This window comes from Astatotilapia calliptera, chromosome 18 (assembly GCF_900246225.1).
Source record: "Astatotilapia calliptera chromosome 18, fAstCal1.2, whole genome shotgun sequence".
Classification (NCBI taxonomy): Eukaryota; Metazoa; Chordata; class Actinopteri; order Cichliformes; family Cichlidae; genus Astatotilapia; species Astatotilapia calliptera.
The window spans coordinates 10,553,890-10,575,957 of NC_039319.1; the positions used below are offsets into that span (position 1 = coordinate 10,553,890).

Sequence of the window (22,068 nt, forward strand, 5' to 3'; positions counted from 1 at the left end):
TGAAGTCATGTAGACATATGATAAACTCTATGTATAAATTGCCACAAAACAGGAGTATTGATGCACTTAGGATAACTGAATACTACCTGTTTGGGGGTTTTTTTGGTGCTAATCATACAAGTTGTATGGAAAAATCTGTTTAAGTAAATGGAGAAACAGTAATAAATGCACCTGCTTGCATACAAGGGATTGTTGAATGATTAGCATCTATCTGCCAGATCTCAGCTGAACATGATTTTCAAGGGATTTTTTTTTTAGCATTTTGAGGCCTTATTTGACAATACAGTAGAAGAGATCGTGCGGAAATGACACACAGGAAACTATCTGATCTAGACTTGTGCTCAGACCCCTATACAGCAGCCTTTGACCTCCGGGTCACCTGCTCAACCAGGTGAGTTATTGGGCACTGACAGTTATGACAGTCACTATTATCAATAAACGCCCATTTTATTTTTCCCTGTTTATTTTGTCACCCATTTGAGCAGATACTCAGCTGTTAACTTCCCTTTGTAATAGTGAAGACAATTATTAAGAAGACTGTTGTAAAGGTCACTTATAGGTCACTGGTCTCGGTTCAGCTGGCAGAAATAATAAAACATCAATACCACTGCAGTGTTTCCCAGTAATGAGAAGTACGGCTAAAGTCCAGGAAAAAAAAATCCATACAGTCTCTACGTTTGCCACACAATCAATCATAGTCCGACTTCCAGTTTTTTAATCCTTTTAATTTTTCTTAACGCAAGTGAAACTATTTGGAGCAAACAAGCCATTTTGCATTCGTGGCATTTAATCTAATATCACACAAAGACATCTATTAGACCCAATGGAGGTGTTACAGTCAAATTTATTAAACCATGAATGTTTCATATAAACAAGTGTGTGCACATAGGGAAGACCTTGTCCTCAAGGTCCCGATCCTAAGCCAGACATCTACCTGAGATTCAGTTCAGTTCACCTATTCACGTGGTATTCACATAACAATGCAGAGAAGCAAATCTAGACTATTTAAATATCTGTGGCATATGTTAATGCTACAGTACGACATGTTGGACAGTAGTTCAGAGTGAAAGTTTTGGCAATTCTACAAGCTACAATGTTTGCCTTACTCTTATACAAAAGAAAAAAAAACCCTCATCTGATCAAATTTTCTTTTCTTTTCTTTTTTTTTTACAAACCATTTCTAAATCTCCTTACAAGTCTTTAGTATTGCTCTTGCTACATTGAAAAAATAGAAAAATTACATCTGAATTTTGAACTGTTGGTCTGGTGTATTTATAAAGAGTCTTGCTCTTGAGTATTCATGGCTATGTTTCAATAGTCCTTAGTTGCTTACTCTCCGTGTTTCCTTTCCTCTCTAATGGCCAGCTTCACCCATTAGCAATCACATAAGAGGGTGCGAAGCAAATAACAAGACATCAAAGAGTTTTAAGAGGCCTAGGATTCTCCAGAGGTGCTCGGTGTCGCCAAATTGTCCTGTCCCTGAGCTTCTTCCTCCGCCGCTGCTGCATCCATTGCTACTTCCTGTTTAGGGGCCACCAAAGAAGTGTCTGCGTCGGGGGCTTCGAAGGATTCACCCCCCAGGTCATTCAGTTTTATGTAGCCCTTGCTGTTGGAGTGCTCCAGACGGGGGTAGCTGAACCGCCTGGCTCTGTCACCTTGACGGCACCCAGACACAGACAAGCTGCAGCGGCGTGCTGGCCTGGGCTGATCCGTGAGAGAGTTGAGCGACAGCCGTGAACCCATTGCCCTGGCAACAGGAGATGGCGGAAACAGCTGAGGCCTCTGCGGTTGACGCTGAGCCTGCGGCACCCCCTCTTGGATACCTGTGTCGGTGTCCTCGTGGCTCCGGTGAGGAGGAGGAGAGTCCATGATCGAAGCCTCCTTCTGCTTACCGTACATCACGTCTCTCTGGCTGCTGCTGCTGGCCTGTCCCTCCTCACTTATGTTTTCAGCAGCAGCTTCTATAACAACCTCCTCCTTTGAGCATCCCTCTGCCTCTGCTTTCTCCCCCACCTCACAGTTGTTCAGTTTGATTACTGGCAGGGTAAAAGCGTTCACAGAAGAGGTGACGATGGAGGTGGTCTCCCATTGTCGGGGCTGAGGTGCCTGCTCACTGCTATTGCTGTAGTCTTTATAGATGCTATAGACAGTCTCTGTGAAGCTCTGCACATCTTTGGACAAGCTACGAGGCCTGCTGACCAATGAGGAGCGTCTGAATACCTCCTCGCCATCTACCTCACCTTTGAAAGTGATTCCAGTGGAGGGCCAGGAACTGCGAGTAAGCATCCCACTTGTTGGGAATGTACCCGACGGCCCTTCTGCACTCTTTGACTGGGTGTAATTCACCATGCCGTTCAGAGGTGAGTACTCCTTTGATCGTATGCTGTGCAGATCTATCACTGTGGAGTAGATATCCCTCAGGTTTATGATTTTAGTTTTCTTGTCTCGGTTTTCATGGAGGACGGCGTTAGCACAAATGAAGAGAAAGATACCAATTCCCATCACAAGTGGTCCGAAGACTTTCAGGTTGTCTGAATACAAATAGTTATCCAGGAAGTCACAGAAAAAGCCACAGTGACGGGACGGGCTGGAAACACTGGTGTTAGAATGACTCTGGTTGAACAGATTTGATTGGCCAGAGGAAGGCTCACCACGGGTCAGGTTGGAGGTAATCTGAGGACTTTTGGAATAGCTCATCCTGCTGGTGTGAAATCCCCCGGTTCTGCGGCGCTCCTGGTATTCCTGCTGGTTCTGGCTGGGCCAGTAGCCCAGTACAGCCATGGAAATCCCAACCATAAGAACTATAATTCCAACAGCGGCCACCAAACCAGCAGGGGAGCAGAGATTGAGTTTGCCCTTCACCACCACCACATCGTTTTTCTTCTTTTTCTTGGATTTCCTCTTCCGTTTGTTCTCCGCTCGGTTTTTCGATCGGAGCGAATCCTGGCGCCTGTTCATGCGCAGCAGGCCACCCGTGGCTATCATGGTGGCGACTACACCACAGGCTTGTCACTCAGTCTGTGAGAACACAAAACAAAAGAGAGAGAAGATAAGCCTGAGGAGAGAGCAGAGAGGATGTTTACTGCATACTGCATACTACTACAAGTCAGATCTCGGTAAGCTCAAACGATAAGAGTCTTAGCATTTATCTAGTTTCACTCTAAAAAAATAAAAATGCTAACATGTGAAGGTTAGTTTAGAAGAAAGGTGTAAAGCATGGGGAGAAGTTAATTCTTTGGTGAGCTTTAGAGAACCTGGCAGAGGGATTTCATTACTACTGGGTACAATGAAGTTGCCTGTTTCAAAACTTTTGCTCAAGCTGTGTATCTGCTGTACAGACATGTTTTTATTTTTCATCAAATTCTCGTCAAGAATTTCTTTAAGGTGTAAAAAAAATATCAGAGGTGGAATACTAGTAAGATATTAGCAACAAAATCTGTCCAAGGAGGACCTAAAGGAGGGCCATGGCTAATTTTCATGGTCTGCCAGTGATTTAATCCAGCCCTGAATCTCAGATTACGCAACAGGTTTATTTAGCCTGCTTCTTTGCACTAATCCGACTAAAGGCAGAGGCAAATATTAGTCATCAGAAGGAGTCTAAATAAAAGATAGTATACATCTGCTGCTGCTGGATCTACAAATCTGAAGACGTAAGCAAAAGACAGACAAAAACCCAAGTTGACAGCGTAGAACAAGAAGTGCTTGTTATCTATATTCAGCTGTGCCGGTGCGATATCAGCCTATGAAAATGTAATGTGTCCAGACAGGAGGCCAGCAGGCATGTTCTCTCCACCTCACTCTGTTTTTCTTGCTCTCCTTCTCTTTCTCTGCCTCTCATTTCTTCCACCAATCTCTCCCATAAAACACTATCCCTTCCTGCTTTCCACCCAAATCCATTTCGTCATCAACCAGTGCAGCTGTGCTTCAACATGACTGCATCCACACACACACCACATCACAAAGGCAAATATGAGCTATTAGCCATGTGTTTACACAGCAACACAGCCATGTAGGATGTTTAAATTTGTTTGGGGTTTTTACGATTATGCAACGCAGACCAGCCACTGCTGACTGATCGTAGAAGCTCTGGTTCAAAGGGCAACGAAGCCACCAACACTTATCATGATTACAGACATCTGCTGATGCGCACCAACCACATGTGGTGAATAACAATCAGAGGATAAGAATGATTAATTAGACAGATTCTAGCCCCTGTCTGATTGTGTCTATAGCTAGATATTTAATTTTATAAATCACGCCTGACTGTGTACGACTTAGACCTTGGGTTCGTGAATAACTTATTCATGACACTCCTTCCATTTAATAAGACGTTTTCAAAAGCTGTCGTGGGACAAAATAATAATCACGATGGCCTTCGAAATCCCTTTATAATTCAAGTTATTACATGCTGTTCCAACGAAAGTAGAGCACGGACCTCTGCACCTGAGCTTCAGCAAACATCACACAGGTACTCAGCTGCTGTTTATAGCGACTTTCAGTGTATATCACATCCAATAACCACTCAAAATACGTCCTGGGCGAGAGCAACTCAACCTGCACTAAAACCGATAAGGCGTAGGCGGTACTCTCTCTATGTTTGGGGAGAGAAGGGCAGCGGTAACGTGGACCAAAAGTGGGTGTGGACAAGTCGGATTTTGTCTCTGTCTGCGGTGCTGAACAGGAAGCTGCCAACCCGTCGGTTCGCCCCCGCCCCCCCCAAAAAGAAACCCCCCCAGCTCGTGTGGCAAAACGGAGACCAGGGTGGTCTTAACGCTCAGTCCGTCTGAGCTGCGGGGGCGCATTTTTCGCGCAATGTTGCGTGAGTAATCGGCTGTTGACATTAGGGCGCATCTGTTTCCCTTCTGTTGTAAAAAATCCCGTGAAGCAAACACGAGCTGCCGTGGAGCTGGGGGTGCCGTGAAAATGCCCAGAACCACGACGCACGCTTCTCGCTCCAACACAAAGCCAAATACGGTATTGGAGGAGGAGGGGGTCTCACAAGGTGCAGACAGATGACAAACATCCATATTTCTTCCACGGCCCTGACGAAGCTCGTGGTTTCATAACTGAAACTACAATTCAGAGTTGTGTCGTAAATAAAAAATTATAGCAAGCAATGCCTTCGGCTCTCCCTGCTTTGCCTTCACAACTTATGCGAAATCGGTATCTATTGGCAACACCACGACCATAAAAAAGTTAAGCGGCATGAGCCGATCCGCATTTGAAATGGTGCTCTATTTACACATTTTTATCTGTCGTGCATTTGAAAGAGGAGGCGTGCTATCAGGAAGACCAATCGAAATATTTATATATGTATAAAAAGCAGCATCATAAATGAAAGTAAACGGACTCCAGTGCCCAGTGCTCTGAGTCTACCGCCTTCCTGACATCAAAAACTCATGTCGACTTACTCGATTTTCACAAATACTACCAACCTAAACGAGGCGGTCGCAGAATTAAACCACTTCACAAACCTCGTTCTACCTCGACACCGGGAATCAGACCCGCTTCATAAGCGCGAAAAATAGCCCGCCTGATAAAAACCGCAGATTAAATAAAATCGTAAATCAGCGCGTCTCTCACCAGAAATTGTAGCTTGGCAATCAAACATCTTCAAAGGCGCACTCCTCGTTCAGCTGTGCATGTCGTGGTGCGCCACTTTGGTGCCAAGGCTGGAAGAGTGGTACCCAGTTGAACGCAGATTCACAATAGACCGGCAGGGGCGGGCCAACCGCATTTCCATTGGTGGTGATTATTGAGTAACGAGAAAGGGGAGAGCTGTTATCATACTGCAAACACCTCCAGATTTTTCAGGATTTCTTACCTCTATAGAAAGACAAAGATTCTGCACCATGAGACTTTCCTTGATTTATGTATTTGCACTGTTGTTTGGGGAGTTTGATGACAATTGCAACTTGTCATCCATGCATGAGTGAATTACTATACTATGGGTTTAAAACTGCACATAGTGGAGTTGAAGTCCACATTTAAATACACCAAATGCATCATCTATCATTTGGTTTTCTATCCTTACCTTCCCCCCAGTTGGGTTAGATTGCTATAATTGCTTATATGCTGTGTCTTTGTGTTTAACAAAATTAAATATGACAGAGTCCAGATGTGTTTTAGTGATGTGAGACTGGAGACAGAGGCAGCAGCTCTACACTGGCCAGAGGAAGCACACATAACAAAGCTCAGCTCTGATGCTCCAGAGAGTTGGCTGCAAATTTATGACCCAGAAATGTGTTTTGTTTATGGCATAAATTAGAGGAAAGGAACAGAGAAAAAACTCTAGCGTGCATGCCGCAGTCAGAGTCGAAATATACAGAGACATGGTAAATAATCCGACGGGGTTTTAAAGAGCTGTCTTTAATCCCCAGTGTTGACTGGTGCACTGTAGGTCTGTAGGTCTGGAACAGATTTCTGTATAGCTCTAAGCTTGTGTGGTATAGTAAGACACAGTGACACAACAGACGTTTCAGTGTTTCTGACAGAGACTTAAAATCCTGCTACTGCAAACAAACATTCCAAAATATGATGTTCCATGAAAATAAGTCAACAGATAGTGATGCAAAAGAATCAGCACAGATCGTGTCTTAACATGATTTATTGAATATTTGATTGAATATAAGTTGTGTGTCTGTTATTTTTAAGGGCAAGTGAAAGCATCTCTTGTCTTGATGTGGTTACACTTTTAATTCAGTCACTTTAAGCAGCTTTTGAAAGCAGCTTGGTGCAAAGAAAAAAGAGGAAATACTTACCTCCTGCATCTCTTAATCGTTGATGTTCTAAATATACATCTGGAAATATAATTTTTAAAGATAGCAACAGATGCAATCCAAAGCACTGCAGTCAACACACTTATTCACATCATTATCTGCACATCAATTCTCTAGTACGATCTCATTTTCAAGAGATTACACCCCCCTTCAACAACACTTCATTCCAATCAGTAATCAGCCTGAGATCACACTCTCAGATTCACAAGTTTAGCCTGACACTTTTCTCTATTTTTTGATTGCACTGTATTTCAAAGGGTTTTTTTTTTTTCTCTTCTTGCTGTTTATCAGTACAGGCGAGATAGGAAATGCAGGGAATTCAAATAAAGTTTGGGCTCACTCTGCTGTCTCAAATAGAGGATGGGATGGGATCCACTATCAGCGCCTTCAATCTATGTGTTCCACGCCAAAGATGTATTCCACTGTAACACAAGGAAAAAGAGCAGACTGCAGACTTTTGTAGAAACTTCTACTTAAAAAAATCTGCAGACTTCCCAACTTTCCCTAATGACTATGCCCTTGCATACTTAATCATTTATTATCAAGACTTCCCCAGGTAATTAAATTCACCTACAGCACAGTGATAAATTACAGCTGGTTTTCACTACATATGGAAAGAAATGAAGGAATATGAAAAAGTAAAAAGTAAAAAGATGGGATGGAAAGAGCGATATAGAGCTTTCGCTATGTTTTAGTCTTCTAATACTGGGTCTTCCATCAGCAGTAATTCAATAATTCAATTTATTCCTCAGTGATCATATCATGTCTGTCACGGTTATTTAAAACACCAGCCTCCGGTCCTGCTCGCTATGAATGATGTGCCCTGCATATACAGTTCTATTCAAGCCCTAACAAATCTGCTTCTATAGAACATTCTGATCCTTATCCAAAAACAAAAAACAAAAAACCCCACATCATCTCTCACATATCGAAGTATCTCCACAGAGAAGCTCTCATATACTGTAGTGTCAAAAATAGCTCCAGCGCTTCTGCAACTGAAACATAACCAGCTTTGTTACTGTATCTGCACAGCCACAGCACAGAAGAAGACATTCACTTTGTCCTTTGGCTCCATTTCCTCATCCAACATTCTTTTTGAGTGTAATATGCCGGTTAACAGCTAAAAGATCCGTCTGAAGCAGTTTCAGGAGCTGCGGGGCGTTCAGTTCATTTCTTTCTTAGCTTGGTCTCATAAGTTAATTGGGAATGTAGGAACTTGGAATGTGGGCGCAGCGAGAGATCAGCTGCCCCCAGGAAATGCTGCCACAATTACACCTGAAGTTAGGAGTCAGTTCAAAAGATCAGGTCATGCCACATTTCTAGCTCTTAGAGGTGATGACCAAGAGTGATGATGGTTCATCAGTTAAGCTGATTTTTTTCTGATCTGAGCTCTCAGTGATTAAAGGATAAAGGATTTTTTTCTTCAAATCAAATCCAATCAAAACAAAAGGCAACAATGTTTAGGGCTCACATCCCTAACCAGTGCCCACTGGCCTGTACAAAAATATATTCAGAATAAGAACACGAATTATATTTTTTAATTCTTTGAAAAATAATCTCCTTAAACCGTTGGGCACTGACCTTTAGAAAACATTACTCATACTAAAATTAAGGGGCCTATTTTCAGCTGCAGGTGAATACACAATTGACTCTCTAAAAATAGCTACAAAAGCAGAGGGGTGAGTGGTGGACACAAAACAAATTACATTGCCCATGTTCATTATAACAAACAAACCCCCAGCAACAATGTGCTTCATAGATGTTTTTAACTAGTTTAGCTACATTCGTGGAGCTCTAAGTTATTAGAATATTGCCACATAATCAATAGTTGTTAGCAGCATCTATATATTTTGTGGGTTTTGCCATTTTTTTGTTATTTCCAAGAAAATATGAAATATCCTCAGACTTATCGTTTGACTAGATTATCTGTTAGAACTCAATGAATCCACCAAGCTCCCCAATTGCTGCAGGTATATAAACAGGGTCAAAAAGCTGAATTTCTACTCTTTACCAAAACCCATTGCAATGAAAGCTTAACTCCAGACGCATCAATCTCTTGGCCCATAGAGCCACTATGTTCATTATCTTCCACAACATGGGAATGTTGGGCCTCCTCATAAATCACACCAAAGTTTCCCAGAGTAACCATCTTCGGCACCACTACTCAGGTGCTGTTGGGAGAAGACCTCCATTTGATGAATGACCATTTGGGTCCATGTGCAGATTGTGGTTGTGGCTAATGAGATGCATGACAGCGCTAAGACTGATACAGGTCATGGAGACATATGGGCATTTCGGGTCCGTCCGGTTCTATGTTCAGCAGCCATGCGTCACTGACATCATGCAGCACGCTGGAAATGGAGCAAGACGCCCAGTCATCGCAGGAAGAGAGACCAATAAATTGATGAGGAAGTATCAGGAGAGGGTGTGAATAGAGAGCAGCAGGTGAATGCTTGCTCCCAGCAGGTAGCTGGTTCCCACTGGTGGCCCTGTTTCATTTCCACATAGTGTAAATGGCTGATTAATAGGCGAGCAAGGACCCAGGACTCGGATAGAGGCCAATATTAGCTCACATATCATCAGCTTGTAACACTAATGGGAATTCATGGGTAAAATATGGACCCAGTGTCTTTTGCAAGATAAAACAGACCCAGATACAAAACTCGGACAACTTTTAAGTTTGAACTGAGTTATACCAAAGTTTTTCAAAAAGTAAATGCATATATTGAGCCCTAGTTTATGCACAACTTTCTCTGAATATGATTATCAGTTGGGCAACAAAACAGAATTGTGCCGAGTATGCATTACCTAAAGAAAAGGCAGTAATTACAATCCTGAACATCAAAAAGCTGTGCAATTCCTAAACTGCAGGATCATGAACCCTGTAGGCTGAACAACTACAAAAGAAGCTGTTTTTCCATGCAGTGTTTGCCTTCATGGCCACATTTTGCAGGGGAGCGAGGCTGTTGCGCAATCTGGACTAATTCTCGGGGCTTGGAAGACGCGAGCTTCATAAGATCAGTGAGGAAGCCTTCTTTGATCTCCCATCCTAGATAATATAGGTCATCTCTTCAGGGAGAAACAACAAAAACCAAAATGAGGCGGAAAACACCATTCAAGTCACTGTGGAACACGAAGCAAGCAGCGCCTCAAATGAGGACCACAACATCGCCCGGCAGACCTATTTTTAGGGTCTTGATCTTTGGCATTTTTAACACAACAGTCCATCAGCCTGTGTGCTGGCGAGAGAAAGAGGAATTTCTGAAATGTGAAATATTGCATCTGTCATTTTCTATTCTGCTGCCTGTATGTGGAGCCTGTTCAGACTGGGTATCCATGGCAACCGTTTCATAATGCCTCGCAAAACACCTTAGAAGAGGTTCCTTTTTATCTAGGCTGGAGGGCTGGGACAGAGGCAACAGAGAATCAAATGAGAGGGCAAAAGTGATAGCTGACAGGCTGTACACAGCATATTCTTTAGCTGACATTTTTAGAAGTCGCCCCCTCAAAATGGAATGGGGAGATAATGAAAAGAGCTCACCCAGAGAAACCAGGGAAAAAAATAGGATGACATAAGAACATTTGATATTTATTGCACTGCACAACTGTCAAAGCAACCCTCTTTCTCTTGCAGATTTAGAGCTTCTACTTCTGCAGTTTGTGCTACATGCATAGAAAGACAACCGTCAGTTCATGTGATTCAGTGAGACATGCTGGCACTGACACTCACTGTATAGGAGCATGTTCTCTGGGTCCTGGAGGACAAGTCCAGTCATGTGGAATGCAGCAGGCGTGAGCTTGATGGGAGGGCAGCATACAGCCAGCTGGGTCTTCTGCAGGGGTGAGACAGAACCCATGCCAGGAACTGACAGGACCAATCAGTGAAGGGCTCAGGCCTCATCCATGCATGCTAATCAGCCCGTCAGAGGAGCCTGGGTCGAGGGCATTTGCAGGGGTTCATTGCTATGGATACAGCAGCAGCAGTCACACGATATTACCTGAGCAGGTAAACCAAGTGGAAGGAATCTTGGCGTTGGCCGCACAGGGCTACGTGACCTTCGGTTACGTCATGCATTCTCAGATGAGTCAAAAGCTGCAGAATGAGAAAGCAAAAGTACCGATATGACTGCAAACACTGCTTGATTTATGGAAGAATTCAAAACAAAAAAGTTGAGAGGAAACTAGAAGGCTATGTTGGAAAACGGACACGCGCACACACAAACCCCCCCAAAAAACAAGAGCACAGTCTCAAAAACATGCAGGCTATGGCAAAAGAAGCCTTTCATCATTTTAGCACAATCCTATAAATGGGTTTTAGGCTAATGTGGCCAGTTTGTCTTTTTCACAGCTCCACTCCTATTTCTATTTTCTGTTGTGTAACACATATAGTGTTACCTCAACTTTGTGGCACAGAAAGTTTGGAGACTAGGTGCCGCGATGGGAGACCAACAAGCCAATTGTTCCCCAAAGTGTTTTTCTTCTTTGGATAAGCTCTTTAATCATTTCAAAAGACTTGTGAGTCACCAGATTGAGTGACACAAACAGCAGTGGATGATAGATAGATATGACTGCTGGGATAAAGGACTCCATTATATTAGTTTGACTTTGGAGAGTCGAATATGCTGTAAATTTGACAACACGGATTGTTTAGAAACACAATTTCCTTGTCGATCCTACAGTGCATATATTTAGCACATTAATCACTTATCTCCATCACAACATTCCCAGTTGTGTAGCAACAGCCGGAAAATGTATTTCCAATCAAAAGGGTTTCATCTCAGTGGCTGACCTAACACAACCACTTTTGACTGCTTTTATCCAGAGAATCTTTGAGGTCATTCATCTTTTCATATGCTAATATTTTAATCAACATTTCCCAATGAATTAAGCCTTTGCAGGCCTCAGGCTCATTTGTGTTATCGGGCAAATTAACCTCTACTGCTGGAAGGACAGTTGAAATCCCAACTGTCCGAGCATACTCAGAGGACGGCAATTTTCCTTCTGCCAACAAAGTGAGTGAATGGAGTTACTATTGTATATCATTGTGTGTGCATCTGGACGGATAATCAGTTTCAGCCACAACTGCAAAATAGTCTAACCTGTTTAACCTTCGTTTTCATCACAACTTTAAATGGACAATATGACAAAGCGAAGGGATCATAGATTCAGACCTCTCTTTAACACACAAGCATGTAACAGATACAGAATAAATACTGATTACTGGCTGTGAGGCTCAGAGAAGCACAGCCAGTACTGTCATTATTCTTCGTTATTAAAAGCTGACATTAGAAGGATAATAATGGAGAAACGCTCAAAGCAAAGCAAGAAAGTTTTGAGGAAGATGTAATAAGGCTGCACTCATGTAGTACATTTCATTTTGAGTGGAGAAACAAAATGCTTCGGAGAAAACCAAAGAGCATCACAGGAATCTTTCCATCTGCTTCTGAACGATGTTAAACCCACATTAATTGATGTTTTAACCACTTGGGACAGCCCATCAACAGCTGTCAACACAATGCACACATATTGTCCAACACGTATCTGGCTGCTGAACAATCTAATCGGAAGATCTGTAGTTTCAACTTTGGAACTATAGATGTTGATGTGTCCTTGGGCAAGATGTGGAAACTGCACTAATGTATCATTAGTTCTTTATGAATAGGAGTGTGTGTGGCGTGAAGTGTAAAGTGCTTTCAGTGATAACATCAAAAAAAAAAAAAGCACAGTGAAAATTTTAACAGCCAGCTGATATCCATTACCATTAGCTTCTGTTTGGGATTGTGCTTTCCGGCTAAATGATAACAGTAAATCCAATATTCACTTTCCTACCAGCTGTTATTGGTCTGCAGTGCACCAACTCCTGAGGGAAATATCTGTTTCTAAAGCAGCTAAATATTCAGACATGTTCATCAGCTGGTTGTTAACCGCTGATGTTTCTCCTGTGCTCCAACAGCATGTTTCAGTACCATAAAGACCTATATAACATACACATATTTAATTCAGTGTTCCAATATATAAATCAAAATGTTAGTTATAGTTATCTACTTACAGATGTTGGAGTTCAATAATCTGGCAAAACCTTTTTATTTGGTCCCTGAAACACCCCAAAAGAATGCGGAAGTAGACTATTGAGCAAATTCACACAGGGCATAGAGATTATAGTTTGTATTTTCTAGTTACTTTTTATTTTGTTTCAGTTTATTTTTTTGCTTTCAATATAGCTTAGTTTCCAGAGTGGATGTAATGTTCTTTGAAAATTTGTGGTTTTACTTGTTTTTTGTTAGGTGGAGGGTATTTTCCACAGGAGACATTTAGGAAAGTTAGAACAGATATTACAAAACATGTAATGTAGACATCCTAAATCTCTGTAAACATACTCTAAAACCTGCACCAAAATGTTACATGATATGTACTAGGAACCTAGTTGCTATGTTCTAGCTTGTTAGCTAGCATAGCTAGAACTTCATGAAACCAGTTTGAGATTATCTAAACTTTATAACATGGTGCGCTATCTTTTTGGAAGCAGCTATCAAAACATGGTTACACTGTGGTCATGAAAAAATAGACATGATCATCAACAATACTCAGGTAGACTGTGGTGTTTCAAAAATGCTTACCAGAATCTACCAAGAAAATATTCTCCACATATTACACCACTACCAGCTGCCTGAATGATTGATATAAGGCAGGATGAATCCATGCTTTCAAGTTGTTCACATCAAATTCTGACCCTAAATTTAGAATTTTGCAGCAGAAATCATGGCTCACCAGACTACGCAATGTTTTTCCAATCTTCAAGGTCCAATATACTGCCTGTTCAGAGATGCTCTTCTGCTTTGGTTGTAACAATTGGTTGTTTGAGTTACTTTTGCCTACCTGTCAACTTGAAGTAGTTTGGCCATTCTCCTCTGACCTCTGGGATCAATAACACATTATCACTAAGGGAACTGCCCTTCACTGGATATAGTCTCTTTTTCTGGCCTTTCCCTGTAAACCCCACAGATGGTTGTGTGGAAAAATCTTTGTAGATCAGCAGTTTCTGAAATACTCAGACCAGCTGGTCTGGCACCAGCAACGATGCCATGTTCAAAGTCACTTAAATCACCTTTCTTCCCCATTCTGTTGCTCAGTTTTGAACTTCAGCAAGTCATGTTGACAATGTCCATGTTAGCATGAACATGTAGCTCAGCTAAATCCACAGCTGACAACAGTAGGTTTTCTTATTTTACATGGTAAAAGTCAGCTTTGTTATGCTGGTTATCTGGCTAGGACATGTGAGACCAGAATCTCTGATGTCTGACATTTGTTATGGATCTTTTTATTATATTTCCTAAAAACAGAGCCCAAAAGGCTAAAAAAAAACCCAACAAAAAAAACAACACACACATAACAATTTTATCACAGCCCTGGCTATCATAGTAAACAGTACCCACTGCCAAAAAGGCTCCAAAAATTATGAGTGCACGCAGCGGAACATGTTGTGTTAAATTACTCGAACATAGTGTACACTCACCCACTGCCACCTTTTTCTAGCAAGAGTGGGAGACAGGAAAACAGGAAAGGAAAGGAAAATAGAGCAACAAAGCAGTCTGTACACTGGCCTAAGATCAAATGGTCCAGCGAGAATGCCTACTCATCACTATCCTGTGTTCCCAAAAAAACCCACTTCGAACAGTGGAGTGTAGCGGGACAATGACCGATCCACACCATTGTTTTAACTACATTATTGATGCAGGCAGGGCAGAGCCTAATGTCTGCTTATGTGCTCTGAGTCTGCTTTAAGTTTGTTTTATGTCAGTGATCCTGTGCATTTTGCTGTGCTTTGTAAACGTTAACAATGAATCTTCTTTAAGGAAAAATCAATGGCCAGGAAGTGACCTGCAGATCTCATTTAAAGAAGCTATAATTCATCTTCCTTTTATAAGATCAATTTGTCAAATGAAAATGAGAGAACAATGTGACAATGTGCATGGATTGCTTACAGTAATTATACTCTAAAGCAGGGGTGTCAAACATAAGGTCTGGGGGCCAGAATCGATCCGGCAAAGAGTCTAATCAGGCCCACTGGATGCCTTTGGAAAGTGTAAAGGAAGTCATAAAAGCTTAAAATCTCCCCCGTTTATCCATATTACACTGAAGTAATTAAATAAATAAATAATTAAATAACAGTAAAGTTCCTGTTTTTTTCACAAATAAATAGAATAACTTTCTGTTTTATAATTACAGGGCCATCTAGACAACGAGCTACCAGAATTTTCTGTTATTTTACACATTTATGTCTTATAACTGAAGCCCAAAGAGTCACGCTAAAATATTTCTTTCATTTATTACAGCAGAATTGCTTTATCATCTGGAAAAACTGAGATGTGCTGTTGAAATCTGTACACTAGTTGGATAGGTCACCAGTCAATCACAGGGCAAACATGCGGGCAGACACAGACCATATATCCCTTCATTCATTATATAAGTTAAAAAGCAATTATATGGTAACAACCTGCTCCACTCTATTGCTTCCAAGTGGCCACATTAACAATGAGGTGCCAGTGTAATGAGTATCATGCCTTCTTGTTAGTTTTTTACAGTTGTCCCATCCATCCATCCATCCATCCATCCATCCATCCATCCATCCATCCATCCATCCATCCATCCATCCATCCATCCATCCATCATTTACTTTACATCTTTATCTTTTGGTTTATTTTATTCAGTCTCTCTCTCACTTTTGGATTTGTTTGAATAAGCACTAATCCTTTCTCTGGCACTGAGTGTTCAGACACTCAGTTATCCAAACATTGTGAACTGGACAGATCAATTGTTAACACTAAATTGTACCCCTGACGTCAGTACTTTGTGACTTGCATTACAATCCACCCCACCATTTTTCACCACAGTCAATCATTTTTCCACTCAATTGTCCATTATTGCTGATCAGCGAGGCTTTATCTACTTGTCAGCTGCTGTTGTTCATCCATCGGTGACAGATTTGCCTGGAGTGCTTAAATGGCTCCTTTAAGGTGGAGGCTGAGTTCCTGAAGGCAATTCCCACTGAGGGACAAAGGAGTGTTACGCCAGATGCTGCCTTGAACAACGGGAAAGAAATGATTCAAGACAGAATGGCCTAATAATACACTCTCCTTAAAACTAACACACACATCTGATGGTCTATGTGAATTTGCTGCTCATAGTGATGGATAGATGTGCACGCTGAGATTAAATGCAGAGCGTGGCATACATATATCCACAGAGTTGCGTAGGCTGAAACGAACACTGTGGGCACATTCTACATAGGGGCTGAATGATGCTGAGCTGTGATTTTGATGTCAGATGCCAACTGTGGGTAAAGCTATGACGGTGCATAGCTTTGTGCATCTCAGCAGAAGACTAGGAAGAAACTGTTTGTTTAACAAGGAGGTCGTATTCACTGAAAGCGACTGACACTAAAAGTCACTACAAAAAGGAGACTTTCATGCAGTTTTTACACTAATATCATTTTGTTGCCCTCAAAATTTTTTATAATATAATACTGGTTAATTAGAGATATTTAGAAGAAGGCCACATTAGTAGTTGTGCTGAACTATAACCACTTGCTTTATATTTTAAGAATAGAGATCGTAGTCGGGGATCGAATAAAGCGGTATTAAGCTTTTGATTTCTCTTGGCAAGAAAGTTTATTTCTCAATATGTCAAACTATTTCTTTAACCTTGGCCTGAGGGAAAACAGACTGAATGCCGCTGTGTTGAGCACTGGTCTCCCATTCCACACTAGTTAAATTTTCAGTTTCAGATATAGAAAACGCGACACTGGAAGGTTCTTAAAGTGACATTTAACACTCTCCAGAGTCTGGTGAGTCTCAGGATGAGGACCATGACCTTAACAAGGCGTCTATCAGAGGACTCGAACTGCAAGACCAGGAGGAGGAAACTCAACCAAGAAGCAGCTAGACATTCTTTGACATTACAAAGGTGCTGCTGACATGGTGTGCCACGTGAGACAACACCATGCAGCCCGTTTCTGATAAGTCACATGTCTTCCTCTGCTGAAAGGACAAGTGCCAGCAGGGGCACTGGGTCTTGGCGGAGGGGGGGCTGTTACAGAAGCCACCGTGAGTCATCATCCTCTTGAGGTTACCACATGGTGAGGGAAGATGGATTTAGTCTCAGCACTGCCATGGTCTACCACAGGAAAAAGCTGGCAGTACTTACAGTCTAGCTCCAGCATGAGGATCCATAGCAAAGAATGTTCAGCTGATAATGTCACTTCTGGCTGGGTTGTGCCAAAGCCCTTTAACATCTCTGTTTCCACCAGCTGCGCGACTGATGAAAGGTGAATAATGTAACAGTGTTATCAAGGACAGCCTCCATAAGGTTGCATGGAGTCATCTTGATTAGTGATGTAAATTCATTTAGTGTAATTAGATGAAGAGATGACGATCCAAACCTGGAAAACTCAATACTCCATCTCAAGGTGAACAGTTATGTAATACACCTTTCATGCTTTGACTGTCAGTAATTAAACCACAAAACCTCAAAGACTTTATCTTCACACATAAAAAAGCTGTTGGGAAAACACTGTTTTTAATCATATTTCATTTTTCACCCTTAATTTTACAGGCATCCTCATATACAAAAATGCACAGGCTTCTCGCTTCCTCGCGGACAATAACCATAGTGTTATGTTTTTTTCTTTCTTTTTTTATACTGTATCCAGGCCAATACAGGGAAGATTAGAATTTCCTTTCTAGCGCTCAAAGCTACAAAAAATACATATAAAAAATTAAACACCTTTCTTTCCTTAAACAGTGCCCCAGTTACATCATCATGTTTTTTTAAAGTTGATATTGTGAGCTTGTCAGGAAACAGGCATGCAGCAATCCTAGACCAAAATCATCACTTGTAAGATATCGATCACACCCCAAAAAACCTGTTTTACGTTGTCACATAATGTTCGCATTCTCATTTGATGTCATGTTTGCATAAAAATATTCCTAACACTGCCTTTAAATTGGATTTATGAAATCCCTGGCTCTATTGTTGCTTGTACATATTTAAACTGGTTTGGTACATACTCACCGTGACTGCACTAGATATGACTCCACATATCCACTCATTCTGATACAAAGTGAGTCAGCTGGAGCGTCCACTCCAGGCTACCTTGTTAGGCATGTCTCTAACATCCACCATCTCAATGTATCTCCTAATTAGCACCCGATGAGCACACTGCACATCTAAGCAGAGATCCGTTCTGTCTTCTGACATCTACTTTCTCCCCCTTCGGCTCCCTTTGTCTGCTCACCATGTTGTAAGTACTGAACGTAAGAGAGCTCAGCTCAATATAATGTGTTGGAAGATAAAGGAAGTGACTCCCTGCCATGCCAAATCTATCCAGAACGCTATTACGGTGCCATGGCAACAGATGAAGACGTGCAGGCCTCTTTGGATGGGGGCACCGCTGGTTCACTCGTCTTCTCTGTTAGACTGACTGGCAGGAAAGCTCCACAGGGCTGCTATGGCAACAGACTGATCATATGCAGAGTGGGGCTGTTGGCTGCCACGGCAACATAGGGGCCAAGTCATCGGTTTGCCTCTGAGTTACAGGAAATTAGATTGCTTTTGATGGGTCCCAAGGATTTTTGTCATAAAATGTGAAAAAAAACATAAGTGTGTGTGTGTGTGTGTGTGTGTGTGTGTGTGTGTGTGTGTCAGGGGTGAAAAGGATTAAATATGGCAGCACAAAGCAAGTACAGTAAGTACAAAAAAACCTGCAATTTGTGCAATAGCCACTGGTGGCCACCTCCAAATGTCAACTAATACCTATGGAATGCTATAGTTAGGTGCTCTGCTTTAAAGTACACATTTAAATGGTCACAGCCTCTGAAGCGAATATCCCAGTTAATGGCCACTGAAATTTTTTTCTCTTCTTTTCTTTCCCCTCACCCCCAACTGGTCAGGGCAGATGGCTGCCCCTCCCTGAGCCTGGCTCTTCCACAGGTTTCTTCTTGTTAAAAGGCAGTTTTTCCTTTCCACTGTTGCTAAGTGCTTGTCTATAGGGGGTCATCTGAGTTTTGGGGTTTTCTTTCTATTTCACATTCTTTACCCTACAGTATAAAGTGCCTTTTCATACAAATAGGTCCCTTCTGGCTTCGAAAAAATTGTTGCACAAATATTATTCACAAAAAGTGGAAAAGTGGAGAAAAGATAATGAGCGCACCAATCTGACACGCTTTGCGCTTTTCTTTTTTATAGCTTAACACCCACAGGGAAAGAGTCTGGGGTGTTCTGGATTCCTCCATGAATTACCATCTCACTATTGTGAAGATTTTTCCAGGCCCCATTGATCCCAGGTGCTATGTTATTGGGGAATTTTTCCCCTGTGCTCATGTGTTTAATGTCAGTTTAGAATACATATCCTTCTGGGAGTTGTTGAGACGTATTTTGTCAAACTTGAGAAGGCATTTAACTGCATCCCTTGGGGTATCCTATGGCTGTATCGCGGTGTCTGGCCTGGTTTGTATTGCCAGCAATAAGTTGGACTCATTCTCAGTGGGTGCTGGACTTTGGCAGGGCTGCCCTTTGTTACTGATTCTGTTCATAAATTTTATGGACAGCATTTCTAGGCAAAGCCAAGTGGCTCTCACCTTGGTGGCCTCAAGCTCTCGTCTCTGCTTTTTGCAGATGACGTACTTTTATGGCTTGAGCAGGTGGTGGCTTCTAGCTTACACTGGAGTGATTTGCAGCTGAGTGAGAATTAGTGGGAAAGAGAATTAGCATCTCAAGGTCAATGGACATGATTTTTGGCTGGAAAAGGTCAGTGTGACCACTCTGGGTCAGGGTTCAGTCGCTGCCCCCAAGTGGAGGAATTTAGGTATCTCAAGGTCTTGTATGCTTGAAAATCTGGGATCACAAACCAGTGGGTGCTGCTGCAACATTGCTGCTTGTTGGAACTACAACAAAAGAGCAAAAAAAAAAAAGAAAAAAAAAAGAAATATGCCAGCCTTACAACAAACTATGGTATTCACTTGTGGGTTGATACTAAGCTTGAAGCTTTTAAAATATGTAGTCTGAAGCTACTGAAATATGTATGATGAGTCTATGCCCAGGAACACTGCTTCCCAAACCTTTCCTCATCTAACCAGCTCAGCTAACCAAGAATATTAAAGTACCAGCAGACTCCGATGGCTGACAGTGCAATCACATCAAACTGTCAGAGTAATAGGAACAGTGTCACGAGAGCGGAGACATCTTACTCTCCCCTTTCTGCCCTCCATCTGCATGAAAATGGAAGAAATATGAGATATGGATTTGTCTCAGATGTGAGAGCTCAACAGGGGTGCTCTTTTTGTTTGCTGAGCTGCTCCACTGATTGATTGCTCGCTCCACTTTGGAAAACACTGGGCTGCAATCAAAAGCAAATACAATGAAGACAGTTCAAAACAGCTGCTACACGATTTTCCAAAGGAGAACAAGGAAGGATTAGGAATTTCAACATCATGTATTTTTAGATTTTGTTCAGTTCATACCTGAAGGCCTCTCTGTTGCAGTCACTTCAAACACGTAGAACGGAAAGTCAAGAGGGGATAAGTTAAGCGGTTGTCCTGTTCTGCACTCCCGGAGATTTACGGTCCGGTTTCTGCAATTATTCGCTGTAGTGAAGCAAAGGAGGGGGCGTGGATGATAAAGCGATGAAGGCAGCAAGAGAAAAAAAAAGAGAATAATCTCGTCCCCGGAGATATAAACAGGCTGTTGTGCTCCAGTTGCTTTAGCTACCCTTTGACCTGTATGTGACTCTGCACTTGTGCTGCATATGTGTGTGTGGATGTGTGTGGATGTGCACGCACGTGTGCAAAACTCTGCAGTAGCGCATGTGGGACTGCATGTGCAGGGTTACTTGGATGAAATTCAGTGAGCATCTCGATTATAAGAAAGTACACCACTTAATTTTTTATAGGCAATTGCAGTGTGATTAATTATTCATGGGGTTATTCATTACACTGTTGCATCAGCACAGATGAGACTGGGTGTGAGATAATATGCTAACAAATTCAGTATGCGTAATTCTAAATCTATATGCCATTTATATCCTCCTTTTCATCTATTGCACATATGCAGAAATGCTGAATCATTAGTGTCAACATCCAAACATCGTAATTTTTTTAAATTCTTTTTTTTAATTTAATAAGCAAACATCGTCAAAATTAAACAAATGACTTTCTATTCAGTTTTGTTTAACTGCCAAAGTTGTTTCAAAGAAATATAATGTTTGAAATGAAGCAAAAATGAGGTTTAAAGGTCATTTCACAAACAGAGTGAAGACTTCCCTCCATTAGCTGCTCTTGAACTTTACTGATGATGTGCGGCTGACAGCATATGCTGCTCTACATCGCCATCTCTTGGATAAGTGCTGCCATGACAAGCAGGCCTACATGGCTGCAGCTGCAACCTTGATTTTGAATCCAGGTTTAGAAAATGTAAAAATAATGTGATATTTGGGTTAAAGATACATTTTTTACTCATAACTTCTTATTCGTTTATGTTCTTTAGTGGTGGTTTGATTCTTTCTAGATGTTTCTTGATATTTTAAGTGTACTTTTGCCTCCCTTTGTGTTTGTTTTGCATCACTCTGTGCACCTATTGCGTCTTTTTGTGCCTTTCTTTCACTTTTCTACTAGGCAAATATGTTCTTTGTGGTGATTTGGAGTCATTAGATCACAACTACTACATCTCTTTGGTGCTTTGTGTTTCTTTGAATCTTTATTTGATTTTCTGTAGTTGTTCTACATCTCATTGCAGTTATTTTGATAGTTTTCAAGTTGCATTTCTGTAATTATGTGGTTTTGATCATTTTATAGTTTTTTTTTTTATATATCTCTTGCTTTTTTTTTTTTTTTTTTTAGTGTTTCTGATGCTTTGAGTAATAGTTTGGCATCTTTTTCTGTCTGTACACTTTATAAATCTCTTTCTGGAGATTTTGCTTCTCTTGCTTATTTTTTTGATAGATTTTTGAGTGCTAATACTCACTGATACTGTACTGTACTGATAGTCACTAGAGTCCCATTGGTTGTTTTGACTCGTGTGTGTGTGTGTGCGCATTCATGAACTTTGCCAAGATAATCTACCTATCTCTTATTTTGGATTTCCATTCATTTCTGTGGCCACAAATGGTCCTGACCACTGTTGCTTAAATTGCTGGACAGATTACTTCCCATGTACACGTTTCCATATGTTGTGCCTTTGCCTCTGGACATTAGCTCGGGAAGCATCTGGTGTTGACTCCCTCAGCAGCTCCACTCGT

General features: G+C 41.5%; 1 protein-coding gene across 4 annotated transcripts; it reads right to left on the minus strand.

Annotated features, from left to right (window-relative positions):
* Positions 1–704: 704 nt before the first annotated feature.
* LOC113011159 (transmembrane protein 200C) lies at positions 705–20,432 on the minus strand. Of its 4 annotated transcripts, XM_026150565.1 has the most exons (5): positions 17,850–18,195; positions 10,778–10,872; positions 10,510–10,612; positions 5,584–7,201; positions 705–3,018 (listed from the first exon to the last, which is right to left on the minus strand). In XM_026150565.1, the coding sequence occupies exon 5, from the start codon at positions 2,983–2,985 to the stop codon at positions 1,435–1,437; it is 1,551 nt and encodes a 516-aa protein (XP_026006350.1). In that variant the 5' UTR covers positions 2,986–3,018; positions 5,584–7,201; positions 10,510–10,612; positions 10,778–10,872; positions 17,850–18,195; the 3' UTR covers positions 705–1,434. The 4 variants fall into 4 exon arrangements, with proteins under 4 accessions (XP_026006350.1, XP_026006349.1, XP_026006348.1 ...); XM_026150564.1 differs by lacking the exon at positions 17,850–18,195 and adding an exon at positions 20,297–20,432 and having other exon boundaries at positions 10,510–10,872; XM_026150563.1 differs by having other exon boundaries at positions 10,510–10,872.
* Positions 20,433–22,068: the final 1,636 nt, after the last annotated feature.

Excerpts from the sequence above, each read along its gene's own strand:
- LOC113011159 (XM_026150564.1), bottom strand. The coding sequence starts at position 2,985 with ATGATAGCCACGGGTGGCCTGCTGCGCATGAACAGGCGCCAGGATTCG.